Source organism: Manis pentadactyla, chromosome 2 (assembly GCF_030020395.1).
Source record: "Manis pentadactyla isolate mManPen7 chromosome 2, mManPen7.hap1, whole genome shotgun sequence".
Classification (NCBI taxonomy): Eukaryota; Metazoa; Chordata; class Mammalia; order Pholidota; family Manidae; genus Manis; species Manis pentadactyla.
This window is the reverse complement of record NC_080020.1, coordinates 60,180,013-60,201,077: the sequence shown is the minus strand read 5'-3', so window position 1 is coordinate 60,201,077 and position 21,065 is coordinate 60,180,013. Positions and strand designations below refer to the sequence as shown.

The 21,065-nt window shown below is 38.1% G+C and overlaps 1 protein-coding gene across 1 annotated transcript in view; it reads right to left on the bottom strand.

Annotated features, from left to right (window-relative positions):
• The window catches only part of SLCO6A1 (solute carrier organic anion transporter family member 6A1), a 266,388-nt gene that overhangs the window by 84,653 nt on the left and 160,670 nt on the right, over positions 1–21,065 (bottom strand). The window contains 2 exon segments of the mRNA XM_057497503.1: positions 489–695; positions 11,298–11,739. Coding sequence (XP_057353486.1) covers positions 489–695; positions 11,298–11,739 — 649 coding nt within the window.

The following is a 21,065-nucleotide window of genomic DNA, read 5'->3' as shown; positions in this document are numbered from 1 at the left end:
AACTATATGAGTAATTTATTAAATAATACTGATCTTTTTAATCTCAGTAGTGATCTTTAATGTATACTTCAACTCTGAAAAATGAATAACAATCCAGTGAATATTTATCTACAATCCAGAGTAGAAAATAAAACATCATCAAAATAATTGAAACCCAACATGTACTCCCCAAACACATTCTTCCTCCTCCCTCCATAACCCATATCCTATATTTGAGGTTTACCATTTCTGAGTCTTTTAAAAAACACTTTTTGACAATGTATACATCCTTAAACAGTATAAAATATTGTTTGCCATGTTCTTGAACATTAAATAAATTGTAACATAAATTTACCAGAAATGAGCATTTCTACTTTCACCATTGTACTAGGAAAAAATAATCATGCTAATATTTGAAACAAAAAGAACTGACATAGGGGTTGATTACAAAAGTAATACATTTATTAGAATGAAAAGAGGAAATAGGTACTAATGAAAGCTTGTGGTACCTATGCCACCAGAGTTGCTGGAGCATGAGCTGCTGCTCCTTCTGGAACTGCAGTCACCACTGCTTTTGCAGAAAGCTGGGACCCATGTTCCTGCTGATGCTATGCGAGCTGGCTCAGTCACCTGCTGCTTCTCTCTCTCTTGCAGGCGCAGAGCCCGAGCGCTTGAGCAGTGTGCTGCTGAGTCACCCACTGTCGTTTCTGACGGAGCTGCACTGATTCATGGGCATATATCCTGGAGCCTTACCCAGAATTGCTGCTGCAGCCAAAAACATCAGCAGAAACAGAGAGCAAAAAGAGTCTTTCCTGTGCCCCCTTTTCAAATCTACTGCCCCAGCCTCTCACTGATGACATATAAGTGGAAGCCAGCTGGAAAGGAAGTCTGGGAAATGAAGTTTACAAGCTGTCAGTCCCCTTTGCAGACAGGAGTAACCCCAGGAGTGGAACAATGGAGTTCATGGTCAACAAATAACTTGCAGAACTCACCCTTTACCCTATTCAGACTACATTTTCATCCTTCTCACACTTAAATTTCCATACCAAAGTAACAACATCATCATGCTTCTGCCTAACATTTTTTTTTTGCTTCATTAATGTACAATTACATAAACAACATTATGGTTACTAGACTCCCCTTATTATCAAGTCCCCATCACATACCCCATTACAGTCACTGTCCATCAGCGTAGTAAGATTTCTGCCTAACATTTTGCAAACATCATTTTTACAAAGATATTCTCACTCTTTCCCAAAAAAGGGAAACACTTAGTGCAATCAGTCACCATATCCATCTCAAGGTAATGTTAATCCTAGTTCAGTCACAAACCTGAATGGATTTTAACATGAAAACTAAATTGCAAAGGTATAAATGGTTAAAAAGATATAAGCAAATAATTAAACATATCATAGGACTAACTAAATTTGTGAGGTAACTATATGGCAAAATAAATCATAAATCAGACTTAGAGCAACAGCAGTTTAACAGACTAAGACCAGCAGGAAATAAGATAGAAAAACTTTGCTGTATCCAAGAAAACAATTTCTTCAACTTTAATTTTAGATGATGCCAAAGAGGATAATGTTGAAGGCAAGAAATGTCCTGTGAGTAACTGTACGCATCTCTGGGGTTGGAGTATTAATTCCCCTTCTTGGAATATTCTGTAACTAGTTGGCAGAACTGTAAAGTTATGTCGCACAATATTCATTTATCAAATAGTAAGGAAATGAGGAATATAAAAAATTGGAATATGCATACATATACAACACAAACGTGTTTATGCACAAAACAAACAAATTAAAGAGAAATGCATCATTGCTGTTTTTATTCCTCTAACAGTTATGAGACCACAGTTGATCGTTATAACTTCCTTCATCCACTATGCACCCCTCTTCTACCTCTTAATCTTGGATAACATACATATGTTGCTTTTGCAAAGCATATGCCTCACCCTACAGGACACTACTCCCAATTTTTTTTATTGTTGTCTCTTAGCTGGGGTCTTACCTATGCCTTCAATGGGTCATTATGATTACCTATAAGACCAAGAGTTCCTGGTTATTGAGATAGGTGGTAAGATCAGTGAATTCCATGAACATAAACTTCCAGATATACTTCTTTTGCTGTAAAATGAGGGTTTTTTTAGGAAAAGCAATGTGATAATGAATAAGATGATCATGATAGTGTGGAAGGCATGCATTTAGACCAATTACAGTCATTCTGGCAGAACCATGGTGATAAAAGAAGGTCCCATATCCAAAACAATTACCTATTTTAGTGAGAAGAAATAATTACCCACTCCATAATAGAAGCAGACAATGTAATCAATCTGGCTCCAGATAGCTGATTGGTTTCAGTAAGGAGTCATTTCCTAGACTGTGTTAATTTTACCTGCAAGTACAAGTCAGGCACTCAGAAGTGCAATGGCCAGATCAGCTCTGGAGAAAATAAATGCATGCATTCTGCTCTTGGGTAACCTTCATCGTTGATATAATTGTCACTATCAACATGAGCCAGTTGAACAAGGCATTCAATGTCAGGGGAAAGAGGCTGGCTAATATTCATAGGATGGTTATCTACCTCATTATTTAGAGTTTCCTCAGCCATGGATTTCTTTTAATAAACATTCACATAAGATAATTGCCCATTCTGAGAGACATACCACTTACCCAGCTCCTCTAGGCACCAAATTGTCAAACCATAAGACAATGACAGCATGGTATCAAGGCAATACGAACAATCAGTTGTACTGCTCAACATTCTGCCCACTGGGAGGATTTCCTTTTCCTCTGTTTTTTAAGGCCTTCCATGAGTGGGGCTATAATGCTTCCAAAACATACTTCCACTTTCCAAAGACCACAGGCTCATCAAAGATTATGTTTCTTATCTTAGTAGTGGGGTGGTATAAATGAAGAAACTTTTCCTCCATTTTAGAAAAGGTAGCCCTGCACTCTGTACTCCACACCAATTGATCCCTAGAGACATTCCTGAAGTGGCAGGAAAAATTTTGGTGTCTGTAATTTCCCAGGACAGATTTAATGTTAGTCATTCTGGGAAGGCTGGGATCTAATTCTAATTCTGAGTCTGACAGCAGAAAGGGACAATGAGGTGGGTCATGAGAACAATCAGTATTCCCTTAACTCAGGTGGGGTAAATTCAGTAACTTCCAACAAGGAATCATTTTTTCTTCAGACATAAGAGGAATAGTTGCTCCTACTGGGAAAGGAAGTTCAGGGTTTGGAGGTTTACGGTTCTCAGATTCACTGGATTCCAGCCAAATGCCTTTATTCCAATTCTCAGTGTTCTACTCCTCTCCAATCAATGCCCCAACTCTCAAACACAAGTGAGCTGGTGAATCTGTGAATTCAACTTATGTTGTATTTCTACCACCAGAAATAAGGGTTTGTTCTGTTCAAAATATGAAGTATGTGGCTAAAAGTGATGAGATTCTCATAGAACTATCAGAGAAACTAACATATTTTCTAATCATGCTCTAAACTTCTCATTTTCTTTCTGTAAATTTCCCAGTTGAATCAGAAGCAGTCAGTCAACCCCAGATCTTTCTAGTTACAATTTTCACTAGAGGAGTCAACTGCAGAAAGCTGTTTATCTCTCAGTCTTGCCTTCAATAAAAACTTTAACCCAGGCAACATTTTAAATAACTCGTTACTACATGTCATGAAATTGCAGTGTACAAGTTTTCCACAAGCACAAATATTGCTGTTTTCATTGCTTTCAAGCTCAATCAGGTCAGGTAACCAGTTCCAGATTCCCATCTTTGAGTATGTGTTTGTTTCTCAGTTCAACACTTGGTATGGAGTACTATATAAAAAACCATATGATTTCTGTAATTTATAGAAAAGTCACTTTTATTACACTGTGAAGCTAAAAGTTTAGTCAAAACCTTTCAAACATCTATAAATTAAAAAAGGAGTATTGTTCTTCATGCACTTACATACTTTAACCCATTTCTTAGCCATACTTATGTCTAATAAAATATTATTTATATTTTTTGAAGAATATATTTTTAATATTATCTTATTTCTAACTGTTCTCATGAAATTAGCTACAATTCATCAAAGTTGCTTCTTATGGTTTTGTAATAAAGGGTTAACTGAGTAAAACTTGGTTGCTCAAAAAATAGACTGTCTTCAAAATTGGCCTTTGGTTGGCTCCTGGGAGATGACTCTGAGCCCTTGGAATAATCTGCCTGTCAAGAGTGCTTTTATATGCCTGAGGCCTTGGGCCACACAGTACCAGCTTGATCAGACAGCTTATACTAACAAGGTGGTTTAAGGTGAAGGAACACCCACTGCTGTATGCCTGAGGCCTTGGGCCATGCTGTGTGAATTTGAACACTTTTTTTGTTGTGTGTTGTTGGGGTGGGGTAATAGAGTTTGAGTAACTGAGGTTCAGTCACACACTGCATGCCTTTATGACTGATTCCCCCAAAAATACCCTGGACACTAAGGCTTATGAGAGCTTTCTTGGTTGGTAGCTTTTAGCATAAGCTATCACACGTTGTTGCTGAAAGAATTAAGCGTGTCCACGTGAGTCCACTAGAAAGGATATGTGGAAGCTTGGGCCTGGTTTCCTCTGACCTTGTCCTGTGTGTCTTTTCCCTTTGCTGATCTTAATCTGTATCCCTTCACTGTAATAAGATATAACCATGAGTTTAACATCTTTCTATGAATTCCAAATCCTTACAGTGAATCATTTAGCCTGAGTGAGGTCTTCGGGACCTCCAACATAATAGTTAATCAATATTAAGTTGTTAAGGCCTCCAAGTGACCCCTCTCTACAGACCATGATATCTTTTAATTGAGAAAACACTCTCTATAAATGTATATCTAGTAAGCTCAAAGAAAACACTGTGATATAAAGACTGTTTTCAGTTCTACTTTTGTGCTGAGATATTTCAGGCAAAATGCAGGCATACCTCATTTTATTGCACTTACTTTATTGTGCTTTGCAGATATGCATTTTTTACAAACAGAAGGTTTGTGGCAACCCTGCATCAAGCAAGTCTATCCACATCCTTTTCCAATAGCATTTGCTCACTTCATTTTGGTAATTCTTACAATATTTCAAATATTTCCATTGTTATTTTATTTGTTATGGTGACCTGTGGCCAGTGATCTTTGGTGTTACTGTTATAATTATTTTGTGGCACCACAAACTGTGTCCACGTAAGATGGTTAACTTAATCAATAAATGTTGTGTGCGTTCTGACTGCTCCACCCACCAGCCATTCTCTAGTCTCTCTCCCTCTGTTTGGTTCTCCCTATTCCCAGAGTCACAACAATAGTGAAATTAGGCCAATTAACAAACTTACAGTGGTCTCTAAGTGTTCAGGTGAGAGGAAGAGTTACACATCTCTCACTCTGAATCAAAAGTTGGAAATGATTAAGCTCAGTGAGAAAGGCATATTGAAAACAGACTAGCCAACAGATAGGCCTCTTGTGCCAGTTGTGAATACAAAGGAAAAGTTCTTGAGGAATTTTAGAGAATTAAAAGTGCCATTTCAGTGAACATACCAATGATAAGAAAGCAAAACAACCATATTGCTGATACAGAGAAAATTTTGGTGGTCTGGAAATATTCCTTCAAGCCAAAGCCTAATCCAGAGCAAGTCCCTAACTCTTTTCAATTCTATGAAGACTGAGAGAGATGAGGAAGCTGCAGAAAAAAGAATGAAGCAAGCAGAAGTTGGTTCATGAGGTTTAAGAAAAGAAGCTGTTAATGCTGTTTTCATGTCTGCACATGAACCATCCATTCCACAGCCATGCACCAAGGTTTATTTTAACTTCTAAGTCTCATTATTTAAGAAATACATTTCATAAGGCTATAGCTGCCAAAGACAGTAAATCCTTGATGGATCTGGGCAAAATAAACTGAAAACCTTCTGAAGGTTTCTGAAAAGGATTCACCATCATAGATGCCATTAAGAACATTTTGTGATTTTTCGGAAGAGTTAATATCAACATTAACACAAGTTTGGAATAAATTGATTCCAACCCTCATGGGTGACTTTACGGGGTTCAAGACATCACTGGAGCAAGTAACTGGAGATGTGGTGGAAACAGCAAGAGGACTAGAATTAGAAATGGAGCCTGAATGGCTGCAATCTTATGATAAAGCTTTAACAGATGAGGAGGTGCTTCTTATGGATAAGCAAAGTGGCCTCTTCAAATGGAATCTACTCCTGGTAAAGACTGTTGAAATGATAACAAAGGATTTAGGATATTACATAAACCTAAAGAAGTTCTACTGTGGGCAAAATGCTATCAAAGAACATCAAACAGCATGTTAAAGAGAAATTACTCATAAAAGGAAAAATCAATGCAGCAAACTTCACTTTTACTTTATTTTAAGAAATTGCCGCAGCCACCGTAACCTTCAGCAACTACCATCCTCCTTAGTCAGCAGCCATCACCACTGAGGCAAGACCCTCCACCAGCAAAAAGATTATGACTTCCTGAAAGCTAAGATGATGGTCAGCATCTTTGAGCAATAAAATATTTTCTAATTAAAGCATGTACATTGACTTTTTGGATATAATGTTATTGTACACTTAATAGACTACAGTATAGGGTAAACATAAATTTTATATGCACAGGGAAACCAAGAAATACATGTGACTCACTTTATTTGATTCTTGCTTTATTGCAGTGGTCTGGAACTGAACTCTCAATATCTCCAAGGAATGCCTGTATTCCAGAGAATCTTTCTTTGACAAATACTTCATAAGACAAAATTCCTCAAATAAGCTGTTTCTACTTATTTTTGTTTTGATGTTTTACCACATTTAAATGTGCAAAGCCATAGGCCTCCTTAATTTCATTTCAATATATGAAAATGAATCAGTGTAATTCACTATATTAATAAAAGACAAAATACATGAACAACAAAATACAGAAAAAGCATTGACAAAATCAAACACACTTTCATCATAAAAACACCCACTGAATTAGGAATAGAAGACAACTTCCTCAAATTGATTAAGGACACATATGAAAAATCTATAGCATACTCAAAATGTTAATCATAGAGTTATTATATGACCCAGCAGTTCCACTTCTAGATATAAATCCCAGAGAAATTAAAATATATGTCCATACAAAAACATATACACAGTTACAGTTCCACATGTAAGAAGCTAGTAAGTCACTACTGTGCCCTAGCAAGAAACAAACTGAACAGACTGAAAAATTAACAATTCTTTTGGACACATGAGATGGGAAGACACAACAAACTTGGCAAGATTTTGCAGTCAAATATCACTATAACTCGTCACCCTTACATTTAAATCTTGTGTTTTATTTCCAGAATATCAGCTCTACGTTAAAAGAAATAAGAGCTTATTTTAAGGTTTTGACAAGAGCTTTTGAATTCTCAGACCATGACTTCAGCTGAGGTTAACTGATCTGAGATTGTCATTTTCTATCCTTAAGTGATTAAGAGCACCTAAAAGATTCCATCCAACATCAGAGTCCTTATAGTGACCACTACTACCAGAAGGTAAAGTGCAGCAGCCACTGAGGCTTAAAAGGTACATGCTTCAACTGACATTCTATCCCCGTCAAGCACAAGTAACAGCCTGGTTAGTTACAATGCCAAGAATTACTATCTATCTTCCCACTAGCAAAGAGCTCAGCACTTCACTTAAGACTAAAGGCATCATAAAACCAATCCTAAAATCTCATCTTTATGGGTATATCTTCTGGAACTACTCTTCATACCAATTCCATCCATAACAGCTTAGATCCAAGCAGGAGAGAGAAGCCACACAGTAATTTGAACAATGAAAGTTTAATATAAAGAATTATTAACGATAACAGGACATCAGCTAGTAAGAAGTAAAGAGAATGCTAATGTATATAGAAACAGGCACTATAAGTAGCAGTTACTTCCCCTAGGGCTTAGATAGAGCACTCAAGGGCTAAAATACAGACCTTGTTGAAGATGGCATAGTCATAGCTTACTGAATGACCAAGAAATCACCATAGGGCCAAATCAGCAAAGCTCACTGGAAATCTATACTGTGAAACTTTGTGTTATTCTCCTACCATGGGCTGGGGAAAGCTCTTCCTGGGGGATGCCAGAGGATGCCACTGGCCATTGGGTGCCTCTGTCCACTGTGCACTGCAGGAAGGAGATACTGAAAAATATACAAGCACTGCAAGAGCCTGATGAGAGAGAAAGCTATACTTTGCACAAACTGCAGGAGTTTGCCAAGCAAGCACACTGAAACCAACAAGTAAAATTTCCTCTGTAATGGCTCAGCAATATTGACATATCTATTGACAAAGTTCAATATTGTGAAAGCTGGCAAAGAAAAATATTTAAAGGACCCAGGCCCATTTTCAAAGAGTAGGTGAAAGGGATGAGCTTGGAGCTGAGAAACAGTAAACAGATACTGATATTCATATAGACCAGTAATAGATTGATAAATTGATTCTGAAAAAGTTTGTGTAAGCACCCAACCTATATAAACACTTACAGAAAAGAGAAGAGAAAGGAACACATCCCAATTAATTTAATGATGCCAGTATTACCTGTTTTTAAAGACAGACAAAAACATTCCAAGAAAACTACAGACCAATACTCTCATTTAAAAAAAAATTCTTAACAAAACTGGAAAATTGAATCCAGCAATATATAAAAAGATAATAAGTCAGTAATAAGGATTTATCCCAGGAATGCAAAGATGGTTAAATAAATAAAAATTTAAAAATACAATATATAATGTTAATACAGTAAAAAAAAACAACAATGAGAGTCAATACCAATTCATGATAAAAATTCTCAACCAACTAAAAATTAAAAGAATCAATCCAAAGACTATAAATGGCATCTATAAAAAAACTGCACTTAACGTATTTAATTGTGAAACACTAAACAATTTCTACCTAAAAAGGAGGGGGAAAATGAATGTCTCTTTTCAGGACTTCTATTCAACATTATACTGGAGGTCTTAGCCAGTGCAAAAAGCAAGAAAAAGAATTGAAAATCATATAGATTGGGAAGAAGGAAGTAAAACTGTTCTGATTCACATGACCATGTGTGTAAAAAATCCTAAAGAATCTACCAAAAGGCTCCTATAACTAATAGGTTAATATGGCAAAGTTTCAGGAGATAAAACTTAAATAAATAAAAAGATATACCAAGGTCAGGTATCACTCAATATTGTTAAGATGTTAACTTTCTCCAAATCCATAGAATCAAAGAAATCCCAACTGAAATCCCAGTAAGTTTTTTATAGAAATCAGTAAATTGATTCTAAAAGTAATATGCAAAGGTATCTAGAATAGCCAAAACAACTTCTAAAAGGAATCGAGTCAGAAAAATTCTGATTTCAAAACATATAATAAAACCATAGCAGCCTATGTAATATAATATTTGCATAAATACAGATATATTAGGTCAACAGAACAGAATAGAGAAGCTAGAAATAGACTCAGAAAGAGACAAGAATTTCAACAAAAGTGCTAAGGTAATTCAATGGATTCAACTTATTCAAAGTCTTTTCTATAAATCATGCTGCAATAAAGGTTTTATATGAAAAAAATGAACGTTGACCCTTTCCACACACACAAAAAAATTTATTCAAAGTGGGTCAGACACCTAAACATAAGAACTAAACCATAAAACTTCTAGAAGACAACAAAGCAGAAAATCTTCATGACACTGAGTCAGGCAATACCTTCTTTGATAGAAACAAAAAAAAAACATAAAAAATAGTGGACTTCATCAAAACTGAACCCATGTTTCATCCAGAAGGCACAGGTAAGAAAATGAAAAAACAAGTCACAGATTTGGGGAGCAGGGCAGGCATAAGGAAACATTAAACATACTCAGGTTGAAGTTTAACATAAAGAAAGACCCATAGACTTTAAGACTTGCATGAACATAAGAAATGGAAAAAATGAGAAACTTACAGATTAAAGAAAAAGTCTAAAATATGACAACAAATGCAATATATGTTCCTGGATAGAATTTGGGGCCAAAAAGGAAAAGAGACAATATTGAGATAGTTGGCAACATCTGAGTGGGGCCACCAAGTCATAATTTGATAGAGTTGCACTGATGGTTCTGACTAGGAGGGGATAGGGTGGTTATTGAGGAGACTGTCCTTGCTTTGGGAAGATGCACACTGGGGTACTTAGCAGTAATGCTGCACCATGTCTGAAAAAGTCTTTATATATAGGGAAAGAAAAGGTGAAGCAACAGATGTGGTAAAATGTAAACAATTGGAGAATCTGGGTGAAGGGATGCAGAAATTCTTTGTATTGCCTTTACATCTTTTAGCATTTTTGAAATTATTTCAAAACTGTTAAAAATGTAACAATAAACAATGAAAAGATCAATTGATAAATGAAGAGAGATAAAATTTTTGTGAATGGAATACACAGTATTATACCAAAACTGAGCTAAGGACCTGTATGAAGTCAGTTAATAAGTAGTGGAAATAAAACCATTCACTGTCAACCACTTGTTCAAAAACCTTCAATGGCTCCTCATTATCCACCTAATAAGGAGATTATATTTAATGAGATAATGCCAGCAAAGCACCTTACTCATCACCCAGTATATCAATGGGAAGCAAATGCCTTTTAGTATCCTTTCAAAATTCTCAATCTGGTATTTAAAGACTTTCATAATGTGGTCACAATTTGTCTTTCCTTTTTTTAAATTCATTTATGCATTCAGTACATATTCATGTAATCTTTTCTGCCTCAGTCACTCTATTAGGTCCCGGGGGGACATGATGAATGAAATAAATATAATAATCCCTTCTGGGTTTTAGGTGAAACCATCATCCAGCCAGATTTGTACCTTATTAAACAAGGCTTTCCTGTATCTGTTTATCAAAACACTCATTCACTCACCCATTCCATTCATTCATTTCTTTACTCAATAAACAATCCTTAATTACATCCCTGGCTATCAGAATGCACCTCTTATCAAGACATAATTCAAATTCCTCTTCTTCAAGGAAACTTTTGATGATCTCAGAACAAACAGATGAACATTTGTTACTTTCATATGGTTCTTATCATATATAGCCCTTTTACTGTACTTATTCAGACATAGCAACCTGTGTCTGATGTGTAATAAGATGGCACAATGACAGGAGTCCAAACCCAAGGTGACTGACCGCCCGTTCAATCTACCTTGATTGCCGACACCTACTGTCAGGACATTAGAGAATACAGCTGCTCAGGCCGGACCACCAGGCGGTGACGTCCACACACACCTGTCCCTCCCCGGCCCCCAACCCCGAGACCTCAGACCCTGTGCCTCAGGCTTACCTTGAGAGGTGACCAGGACGCAGTAGAAAAACAGGAAGCAGTGCATGTTGTTAAAACGCTGACAGCCAGGAACGACTACGCAGCCCAAGCCGCAGGGTCCCTCCAATTTTTCATCCAGGTCTCCTGGCTCCTTGGATATGGGGGCTTTGGGGTCAGCGGGGTGTCTTTCCCTTTTTCGTAAACTGTGGAGCCTCGTTAGACTAATCAGAAACGTCCTTATACCCCGGGGCTTTCTCCTGGCCTTCCAGGCCTCCCGGGGCCAGGTGCCCGCAGCAGGCCGGGCCTGCGCGTCCGTGGGCTCCACGTCCCCGAGGCCTCGCATGGCCCCTCCGGCCTGCAGAGGCTGCGGTCGCGTCTCCCACCGCGGCGCTAGGCGGCAGGCTTGGCCTGTTGTTTCCAGGAGCGACCAGCCCAAAAGGACCCCGTTCGGCACGTCGGGGAACTAGCGGCCGCCAGGGGCGCCTGCAGTCCGAGCTGCCAGACGGAACGTCTCCCCTCGGACGGGAGGCAAACGTCCCGGAGAGGCGGTTAATAGCTGCCCTGAGAGAAATTCCACGGCTGTTTCCTTCTTTGCTTCCACGTGGGAAGGGGTTGGAGGGGAGCTGCAGCTACTACACTCTGACCATTACTAACACAAGGAGGGAGCGCCAGAGTAATTCTAACGGAAGTCCAAGTGTGCTAATACTCAATACCTTCCATTAGGAAGCAGGGAAGGAGAAATGTGCCACCACGGTATGCTGGAACTGCCCCCCAGTTTCCCAAGACTGACTTTATTGTCCTATTTTTTTAAACTGGATGATCTCACTAGAAACGGAAAATTGTTGAAGGATCAGGACTTGAAAAAGATATTTCTACCACGTTTGGAGAAACCAGCAAAGATTATAAAACAATGTCCCAATGAATGCTCCTAAGTGAAGTGTTTTACACAGAAATTGTTGTCCTAGAAACTCTATCCCAGCCAAGAACAAAAAGGATTATTTTCCTCCCTAAAGAGGGAATGGGACTTAGAGCGTGATTTAGTTGCCCAGGTACAAAAATCTTACTGAAAAGAAGAATATAGATGAATAATAGCAGGATATGAAACGTGTGTGATTTTATATGAAAATTCAGCTTCTCGTTGGTATTCTTTCCTTAAGCAGAAATGTACATTATTCATGTCACTTGTATGGGCCTGGTTACTCTGCCGGAGAAGTCAAACTATCTAACCTCTCATGGATTAGACATTGTATCCCAGAAGCAACCCAGCTCTTCAACAAGTTTTTGTGCTGCTAGAAAGTGCTAGGCCAGTAAACCAGGAACCCAGGGGAAAGACCACTGAGAAGAGCTGGGGAGAAGGGGACCACAGGACCCCACCATGACCTGAGGCCTCAGCAGAGCAACACGGCCAGTGGCAAGTGGCACTGTTATTTTGCCCATGATAACAGACCTAGTTTGTCAAATATATGGTCACTGCCTAAGTAGGAACAATGCCCTAGTTTTCCCATGTCCATCATACTCATCTGCGGTGCCCTCTCACATGCTTCATGACAGCAATAGCATAAAACAAACAGGATGCCTAGGAGGTAGGAAAGTGGGGGTATTCCTATACCTGTGCTTTGTTAACACACTGGCACTGCCTGAGAGAAGAGGGGAAAAGAGAGCTTTGTTCAAAACAAATGGTACTAGGACTTGTTTGCTTTTACTAAGAATATGGAGAGCCAAACAGAATGTTACCAGCTTCTAACAACAATAACTAAAAGAAGGGAAAAAAAAACTTGAGTAATATAAAAAAGTTAACACTTCTTTGAGCCCTTGGGAGAATGCCAATTGCAAAGCAACCCAGGTGAATTGATTCCAACAGGTAACAAACCCCTCAGAAGAAGGATGGGACACAAAGTGTTTTGCCTTTGGCAGAACACAGAAGGAAGAGGTAGCAACCATAAAGGAAGGTAGGAAGAAAGCACCTCAAATTTTAATGAATTCTTCAAGACCAATTGAGGGCTAGCATAAAGGCTAGAAACCCTAGTAACAAGAGGATCCACAAACACCAGATCTACTGCCTTGTAGACCGGGCAAGAGAGCCTTCCTGGATGAGGAGTTTGGTGGTGACAGACTGCCACCCAGGGAGAAGCAGGAATGTTTGCCCCTACCTTCCCCTCACCCCCAACCTGCTCTGTTCCAGACCCTTGTGGCTTGCTGTTCTTGTGCAAAAGCAATTCTGCCTCTGGGATTGAGGCAGGAAACTCTCCTGCCCCTTAATCCCTGGAAAAGATTGACTGTTACAGGAAAAGGGAGAGAGCAAAAGCCATTTGCCACTGGGGGAGGGGCAGAAATAATCCTGCCCTGTGGGCCACCCAATTAATTATATTTTCTGAAGACTGACATAAGACTGTGGGAAGTGAAGTGTTGAATCAGGGTCTGTGGTATTATAACATAAAGGCCCAAGGGAACAAGTGTTAAAAGTTTGACTTTAGTGGACCAGTATAGATAGCCAGTGATCACAGTATGTGGATAGAGCTTATCTGATTTGCCACAGTATTTTTCAAGTCGTGGTTTCTGTTTAGATCCCTAGCTCCCCACTGACATCTACTATCAAGGGACTACCCCTCTCAACTTTATCAGAGGTGCTGTTTTAAAAGGTTTAATTTGCCGCCATCTAGTGGTCATATACTTTCATTTTATATTAAATCTAAAAAAATCGATTTGGACATTTAAAATAGACTTCATATGTTGTTACATTTCTTCCTTACATTTTCTTTCAGGACAACATTTCAATTACTTTCAACCAAAAAATTATTTACTGTTCCTACTATGCCTTCCAGTACTCTATAAGAGTTGGAATTAACAGATTACATTCAGTGTGCGATAGTATATTTTTGTTTATACTGTGCTTTACAACAACATGTAATACACAATATATTTGTAAAATGTAAGTTTCAAAGCATAAAATTTTAAAGAAAAATTTTAAACTCTTTTAATCAGGATTTTAAAATTCTTTTAATCAATACTGGCTGATTTGCAAATTTTTAAGGCAGGGATTGATTACATGTCAATTGGTAACCCATGAGGCTAACCTGGCCCACAGTTGGGCTCTAGTGGCTTAACTGACGTTTTCTTAGGTAGAAATCTGAATGAGGGACACAGCTGTTATCCTTCTCTCATTTCTGCAAATACAGAGGCCTTCCCCTACCTCCCCAGAAAGAACTTTGGGGATTAGCTCTGGTCACTCCCTCTCCCACATTATTTGAATGTCCTCCAAGAAGAAGAGTTAATTTATAAAAATGGTGAAAGTGGGGAAAGGAGGCTGAGCATGTAGGATCTGGACTGCAAGTTATCTGTTCTCTCTACCTATAATGACATGGTAAGTGGATTCAGGGGGAGGAAGAAATAAGTATATTTCACCTTTAAGTCCCACATGTCAATCCTGCTTTTGCAGAAGTAGAGCTGACATTCTCCTCCTTACTTTACTTCTGTTTCTACTTTTTGAATGTATTCAGAGCTCAAAAGCAAAAAGAGGGTAATTAGTATCAACACAAAACACAGTATTTTGAATATTAATGTGTGAAACAGGACTTTAGGAAGTGGAATTAATTGTAAAAGGTCTCTTTTTTATGTGTGGGGTTTAGGCATGAGTCAAATAGAGAAAGATTATCTTTGGAAAGCCAAGTGAAAATAGGGGAGATACTGAGTAAGTACTGAAGTGAATGCAGAAGCTGAGAGTGGCCATTTATTTAGCTTGATCAAGATGACTACCTCTAAATAGAGGTAGTTTCAAGAAATTTACAGGAGAGCCCTTTGTATTCTTAGAAAGTTTTGACCTGATTCAAGATCCTGGAGCATATTTATAAAAACACTTTTCTTTATATTCCTAATAGTTACATAAAGAATCTAAATGGCCAGTGAAAGTGAAAACTGGAAGGAACAGGAATTTAACATTTATTCACCTATTATGTGTCCCACTAAATAATACACAGGCACTTGGTCCATTTATTCTCGCTCCCCTTCTGCCCCCTTCTGCTGTTCTGTTCTCCTCTTAAGTGGCTGGCCCTTCAGGCTGAGGTTCCCAGACCTCATAATCACCTGCTCCCTGTTAGGTTCAGCCAGTGGGGTGGTAGGAAGGAAGAACCAGGGTATTTTTCTCCTTCTCTTTCTGCAGTTTTTCTGCCGACAGCTGCTTCTGCCCCATGGACCCAGCTTCTGCCATTCAACACCAGCTGAGGCTGGAGCAGCTTCCTGCTGTTGCTGATCTCTGGAGCGCCTCCCTGTCCCTTATTTGATTTCTGAGTCTTTCTATCATGTACTTTACCAATTCCTTGTATCAAAACCTTGAAGAGTGCTCTGTTTTCTGTTTTCCTGTCAGGACCCTGTTAATATATAAAAGACACATATATACATACATACATATATATATGTGTGTGTGTGTGTGTGTATTTAGTTTTATTCTGATTCTGATTCCATTTCTAATTCCTTCCTAGAAAAGCATCTTTGATAAGACTGAGGAATGCAACAGAGACTCTTTTGATATCATAATGTGGTATAATTGTGCTTTAAGAAGAAGTCCCTATTGGTAAGAGAAAGGTCTGATGTGTAGATGTTAGTTTGCATACTGTGAAGAACCTGCCCCCAACCCCAATCCCACCCCCGATCCATCCAACTACATCACTGATGGAATCCACTGACTAAGAGGAGGGACTATGCAGGGAGGGAAGGATGAAGGCCTCAGGGGCTTGGTGGTGAAGATGAAGGAGGCACAGAAAGCCTTCCTCACTCTAGGAACAACTAATGTGTTCATTTTCACCCCAACCCTGGGAGGGAGAGAGGATGCAGGAAACCCAAACTTTTACCAGGTTCTTGACATGAATTTCTAGGATGTTTCTGAGGAATATAAACACATTCCACAAGTCTCTAATGTCAAAACATGATTTTCACAAGATAAAAATATTGCTTACCCAAATCAACTCAGTAGTGTCAAATATTTATTTACTCATTAGTGAGGGAACCAGCAAGATAGTGAAGCTAGTTCAAAAAGAATTGGAAAAATCAAAGTATTTATAGTGACTTAAAGACAGAATAAGCATGCTAATTAAAATAGAAAACTAGTTAATATCCTTCAGGGCAATTAAACTACCACTTCTGAGGCCCATCTTTTTTATAAGAGAAATTGCATCATCTTTTTTAAAAAATCTCATCTGGATTTCTATCAGAAAACAATCATGCGATCAGCTTCTTCAAATTAATAACCTTTATGGAGATTTAAGATATCCTAGTAATAGCAAGTTAAACAAAGGTACTCACCTCTAGAGAATCAAATACCTAGCATGATCTAAAGAACACCTAGTAATCTCTTTTGCCTGTTTCTAACTTTTTTGCAACATTTGTTTGTTACCCTGTAGATAAAATGAGAGTTCCTGTGGCCAGGATTCTCACCTGGCCCTGGTTGACTAGCCCACCGCACACCTGTGGGCAATACATGGCTGTTGACTCTATATAAAGGGCTCCACCCAGTGCTCTGGGCACAACATAGTGGCAGGGCTGCAAGGCAGCAGGAGAGAAGAGCAGAGGCTGGAGTGGTGGCAGTGCCGAGGACAGAGGCCCAGAGGACAGCTATGCAGGACAACTGTGCAGAGAGGCACAGATGACGGCTGTGTGGGACGGCTGTGCAGAGAAGCCCAGAGACAGCTGTGCGGACAGAGGGGCCCAGAAGCAGAGACTGGCTTGCTGATACAGACTCACTGAGTGAATGGGATTCTAGTGACTGACCTGTCACCTGGAAATAAAGTTGGGTATAACCCTTTCACCCCAAAGAACATTTTGCTGTCAATTTCTTTGGTCACACTGAATCCATAGCAAACTTGCCTGCGGCTCAAACCCATTGGCAAGACACACCTGAACTGCTTCCAGAGTCAAGCAAAGAAGACATGGCACACATACGTCTTCTGAAGGCTGCCTCCAACTGATCTGAAACCAGATTTCCCTAGGCCATTACCTTTCTCCCCCAACAAATTAACCTCAAGTGCAGCTACAGTGACCAGCCATCACTGTTTGCCTGTGTCTGAAAGGTTTCCCAGGACATGGGACTTTCAGTACTAAAACCAGGAAATCCTAGGCAAACCAGGACAAGTGTGTCATCCCATTCCTTAATTTCACAAAGAAAAAAACCCAGTATAATATAACATAAACCAGAATTTTACCGATGTCTTCAGGATATTAGAAGATGGAATTACCAAAGAAAAACTCAAGACTGGACATTATGGATAACCTCTCCCAGAACCCTCTGGCCAAACCATTACAATATCACCCCTTGTGGACATCTCCACCTTTCACTCCCAGTTTCCTGCCACACTGAATTTAGCTCCTGAACACACAAGCGTCCTTCACCATCAACCTTCCACCCAGAATTCAGGACCAGATCTCTCCCAAGGACTCCAGAAAAGGAGAAAGTGGAGACTTTTTCATTCTGAAAAGAAACAAACTTCAGAGATGTGGCTGCATTTCTTTGTAGAAAAAGCTTTTATTTATAATAGTAATTTCACTCCTCATTATATTATATCCCTTCACTTCAGAATGGGATGTTGGCTTGCCAAGGGCAAAGCCTGATTAAACTGTTTAGATTTCTTCACTAAAACAAAAGAGATAGCTGATGTCAAAAGTAAAGTCAAGCTTCACCATTTATAGCAACAAAAACTGCTCGCAACTTTAAAACTGTAGAATTTTCCTTCGTTATATGTGATATTTTATAATTTCAAAGATAGTTGCCATAATACCTCCCACCTGCCAAGCTCTACCACAATGTGACACTGACAGCTCTCCATCACGAGGTGGGATCTATGTGCTTCCCCTTGAATATAGGTGGCTCATGACTCAGAGTGATGCCTTCTGCCTTCTGAGGTTAAATCATAAAGCAATTTGATATGTCCCATCCCCAATTTAAAATACATAGATAGATAAATAGATATAGATATGTAAAGTCTATCTATGTATATATCTATTATATATAATAGAATTAATTATATTTAATATTAATACATCTAATATATATAATGCAGTAATATATTTTAATAGACATATATAGATATCTAGATATACTATAGATATATACATGACATAAAATATGTATGACATATATAATTTAGACATAATATATATGTCTAAATATTTCAAATAATTGAAAAAATTGTGACCAGAACACATAACAAGCTAAAAAACTTGTAACATCATTTGTCCAAGATCACAAACTTGCCAACTGGCAAAAGTAGGATTCACAAGCAAGTTGTCTCTGAAGCCCACATTCTTAGGCACTCTTCTGTATACATCTTATACATACTACAAATACATACACACAACATTTTGCTTTGAAGTCACATATCAGAAAAGAAAAGTTTGGAAGGAAATAAATGAATGTTAAGTGAGAATAAAGGAATAATCTTAAAGATTATTTATTCTGAATGTCTAATACTATGTATTTCATGTAAAATTTATTTAATTTGTAGAAACTTGTAATCAAAAGGAGGATTGTATCATTTGGTTTAATTTTCTCTGCTTACTTAGCATTAGTCTTTGGTAATAATTTTTAGATCCTACAGTTTTTCTACTTATCAAAATCTTTTTCATTTCTCCTCTCTCCTGGAACCAGGAAGAAGCTGTCAGAAGGGAAAATATGAACACAAATCGGCATGTCTTTTTTCCAGTTCTTGCTCTAAAATCTTGTTTGTCCCCTTGTCTTAAGAGCAGAAATGAAAAGGTACAATTAGTGTCTTTGGGAGATAGGAACCCCTGAATTGATGCTATTGCCAACCTTAGATTTTTTTTTGTTTTGCTCACAAGAAAAGGAGATCAGCCCCTTGCCATTTTTTTTTCTTAATAAGGAATGACCATTTCATTATATTTCTATCAGTTCTAATTTATCAATTTTTCTTAATCTCCCAGCAAAAATTTTTAATGAATTTCCTTGGAAAAAATCCATTTAAAGTGTCAATACTCTTTAGAATTGAATATTTGAACAGTAAATTAGTCCAAGTTCCCACTGAGAGTAAATTTTTTTTTTTTTTTGCACATTAACAGAGAAATCTGGCTTTTGGAATTGTGATCTTCAGGTACATGCTTCCAAAAATTTCTAAATCTGAGTTTTGATCCATGAATTACTAGAGGTAGAAAGAATCCAGAACTTTGCCTGGACTATGCCATAATATCTAGTAGCCAAACAGTATCACTGGGGAAATCTTACTGCAAGATTAACATTACAAGCTTCAGAAAAATCTATTTTCCACAGTCTCAAGAACAGTAGATTAAGCCACAGTCTACTGCATTTCAATAGTAATTCAACAGATTATTCCAAAATTTTTTTTAGAAATCAGCTTTCACTTAGAGTTCTGGCAAAGACCCACTTGTCTGAAATAATGAGAAAAAATGTACAGTAATGGTATGAGCTACACAGTGGGAGGTACTGCTTGTACTCTGTGCCTGCTCTTGTCATAGTGTTTCAGGCCATGCCTAATTCAAGAAAGAGAGACTTAAAACAAGACATTTTGAGCCCAAAGGGGGAACTGTGTCATTAAAATTTCAGTGCGTTGTATAGAGAAAAGAATCAGGCTCTTTATTCTGTTACCTTCAGATTTGAGCTACAATTAGTTACTAGTCTATCCAACTGGTGAATAAATCTGTTTGACTATAGACAGTGTAAATACAGGCTTTTGTTGTTTATTGAATTTCTTCTTCTTTTTTTTTTTTTACTTTTTATGTTTATAACTTTATTCTAGATTGTCAGAGTATTAATTTTGTCAGTCAAACATTGACTGCTTGCCACTGTAAATATTTAACATCCTGAACCTCAGAATCCTTATCTGTAAAATGTGGAGAATAATGCCCTGACTGACTTTGCAGTGGGTCTGAACTAAAATTAAGTGTTTTAAGACCTACCACAAACACCCCATAAGTATTCAGTAAATGATTACAGTGGTATCAGTATTAGGATCAACCAGAAATCCAGAGGCAAAGTACTTCATGTGGTAATTAACACAAAAAGTTAGGACTCAGTATACCTAAGGTGCTATTATTAATCTAGAGGCAGGGAACTTTTATTCAAGTTCTTCCAGTTGGACACACATGGTACATCACACATGAACCTAGGTGTCCTTTGTGAAGGAAAGGAGGTAGTCCCACTCTTACCTCATCAGTTCTCTGCTATGTGCATTCTTGTTTCTGTGCAGATCACTCGAACGACGGCTACACCTCTCTCTATGGAGATAGAGATTGTGGTATGACTATGGCAAGGTTTAGCAACAGTCCAGCAAATCAAAGCCAGGAAAGGAAGGTGGTGGGCAGAATTGTGACCGACTGAGTTTTGTTAAGAGCTGAGAACAAGGGAAACTCAGTCAGGAGCTCATTTACCATTACGCACATTTTATATACAGTATTTATTACCTCTGATCTTAAGAGTTTATAATATTTTAACTTTAAATTAAATAGTGTACTTTTATTGAGCACCAGAAGCAATTTAGGACCCATCATAATAAAAAAAGTCTTTATTTTATCCTTTCAATGCACAGGATGAATAATGAGAGGGGTCTCTATGATCCATCTTCACTATCTTGCTCTCTAGGAAAATAAGGAAATGGTCCAGCAACATCTATTATGATTGCCATTGTAATGAAATGTCTTGAAGGGATCTGAAGATTTTGGAATCTCAAGCAATCATGACAGATCAGTGACACAAATTGTTTTTCCTCCCCTGGTAACTGAACCCTCTTTTTCTTTTTGGAATTGCTTTTTCAGCTATTTGATGTGATTGTA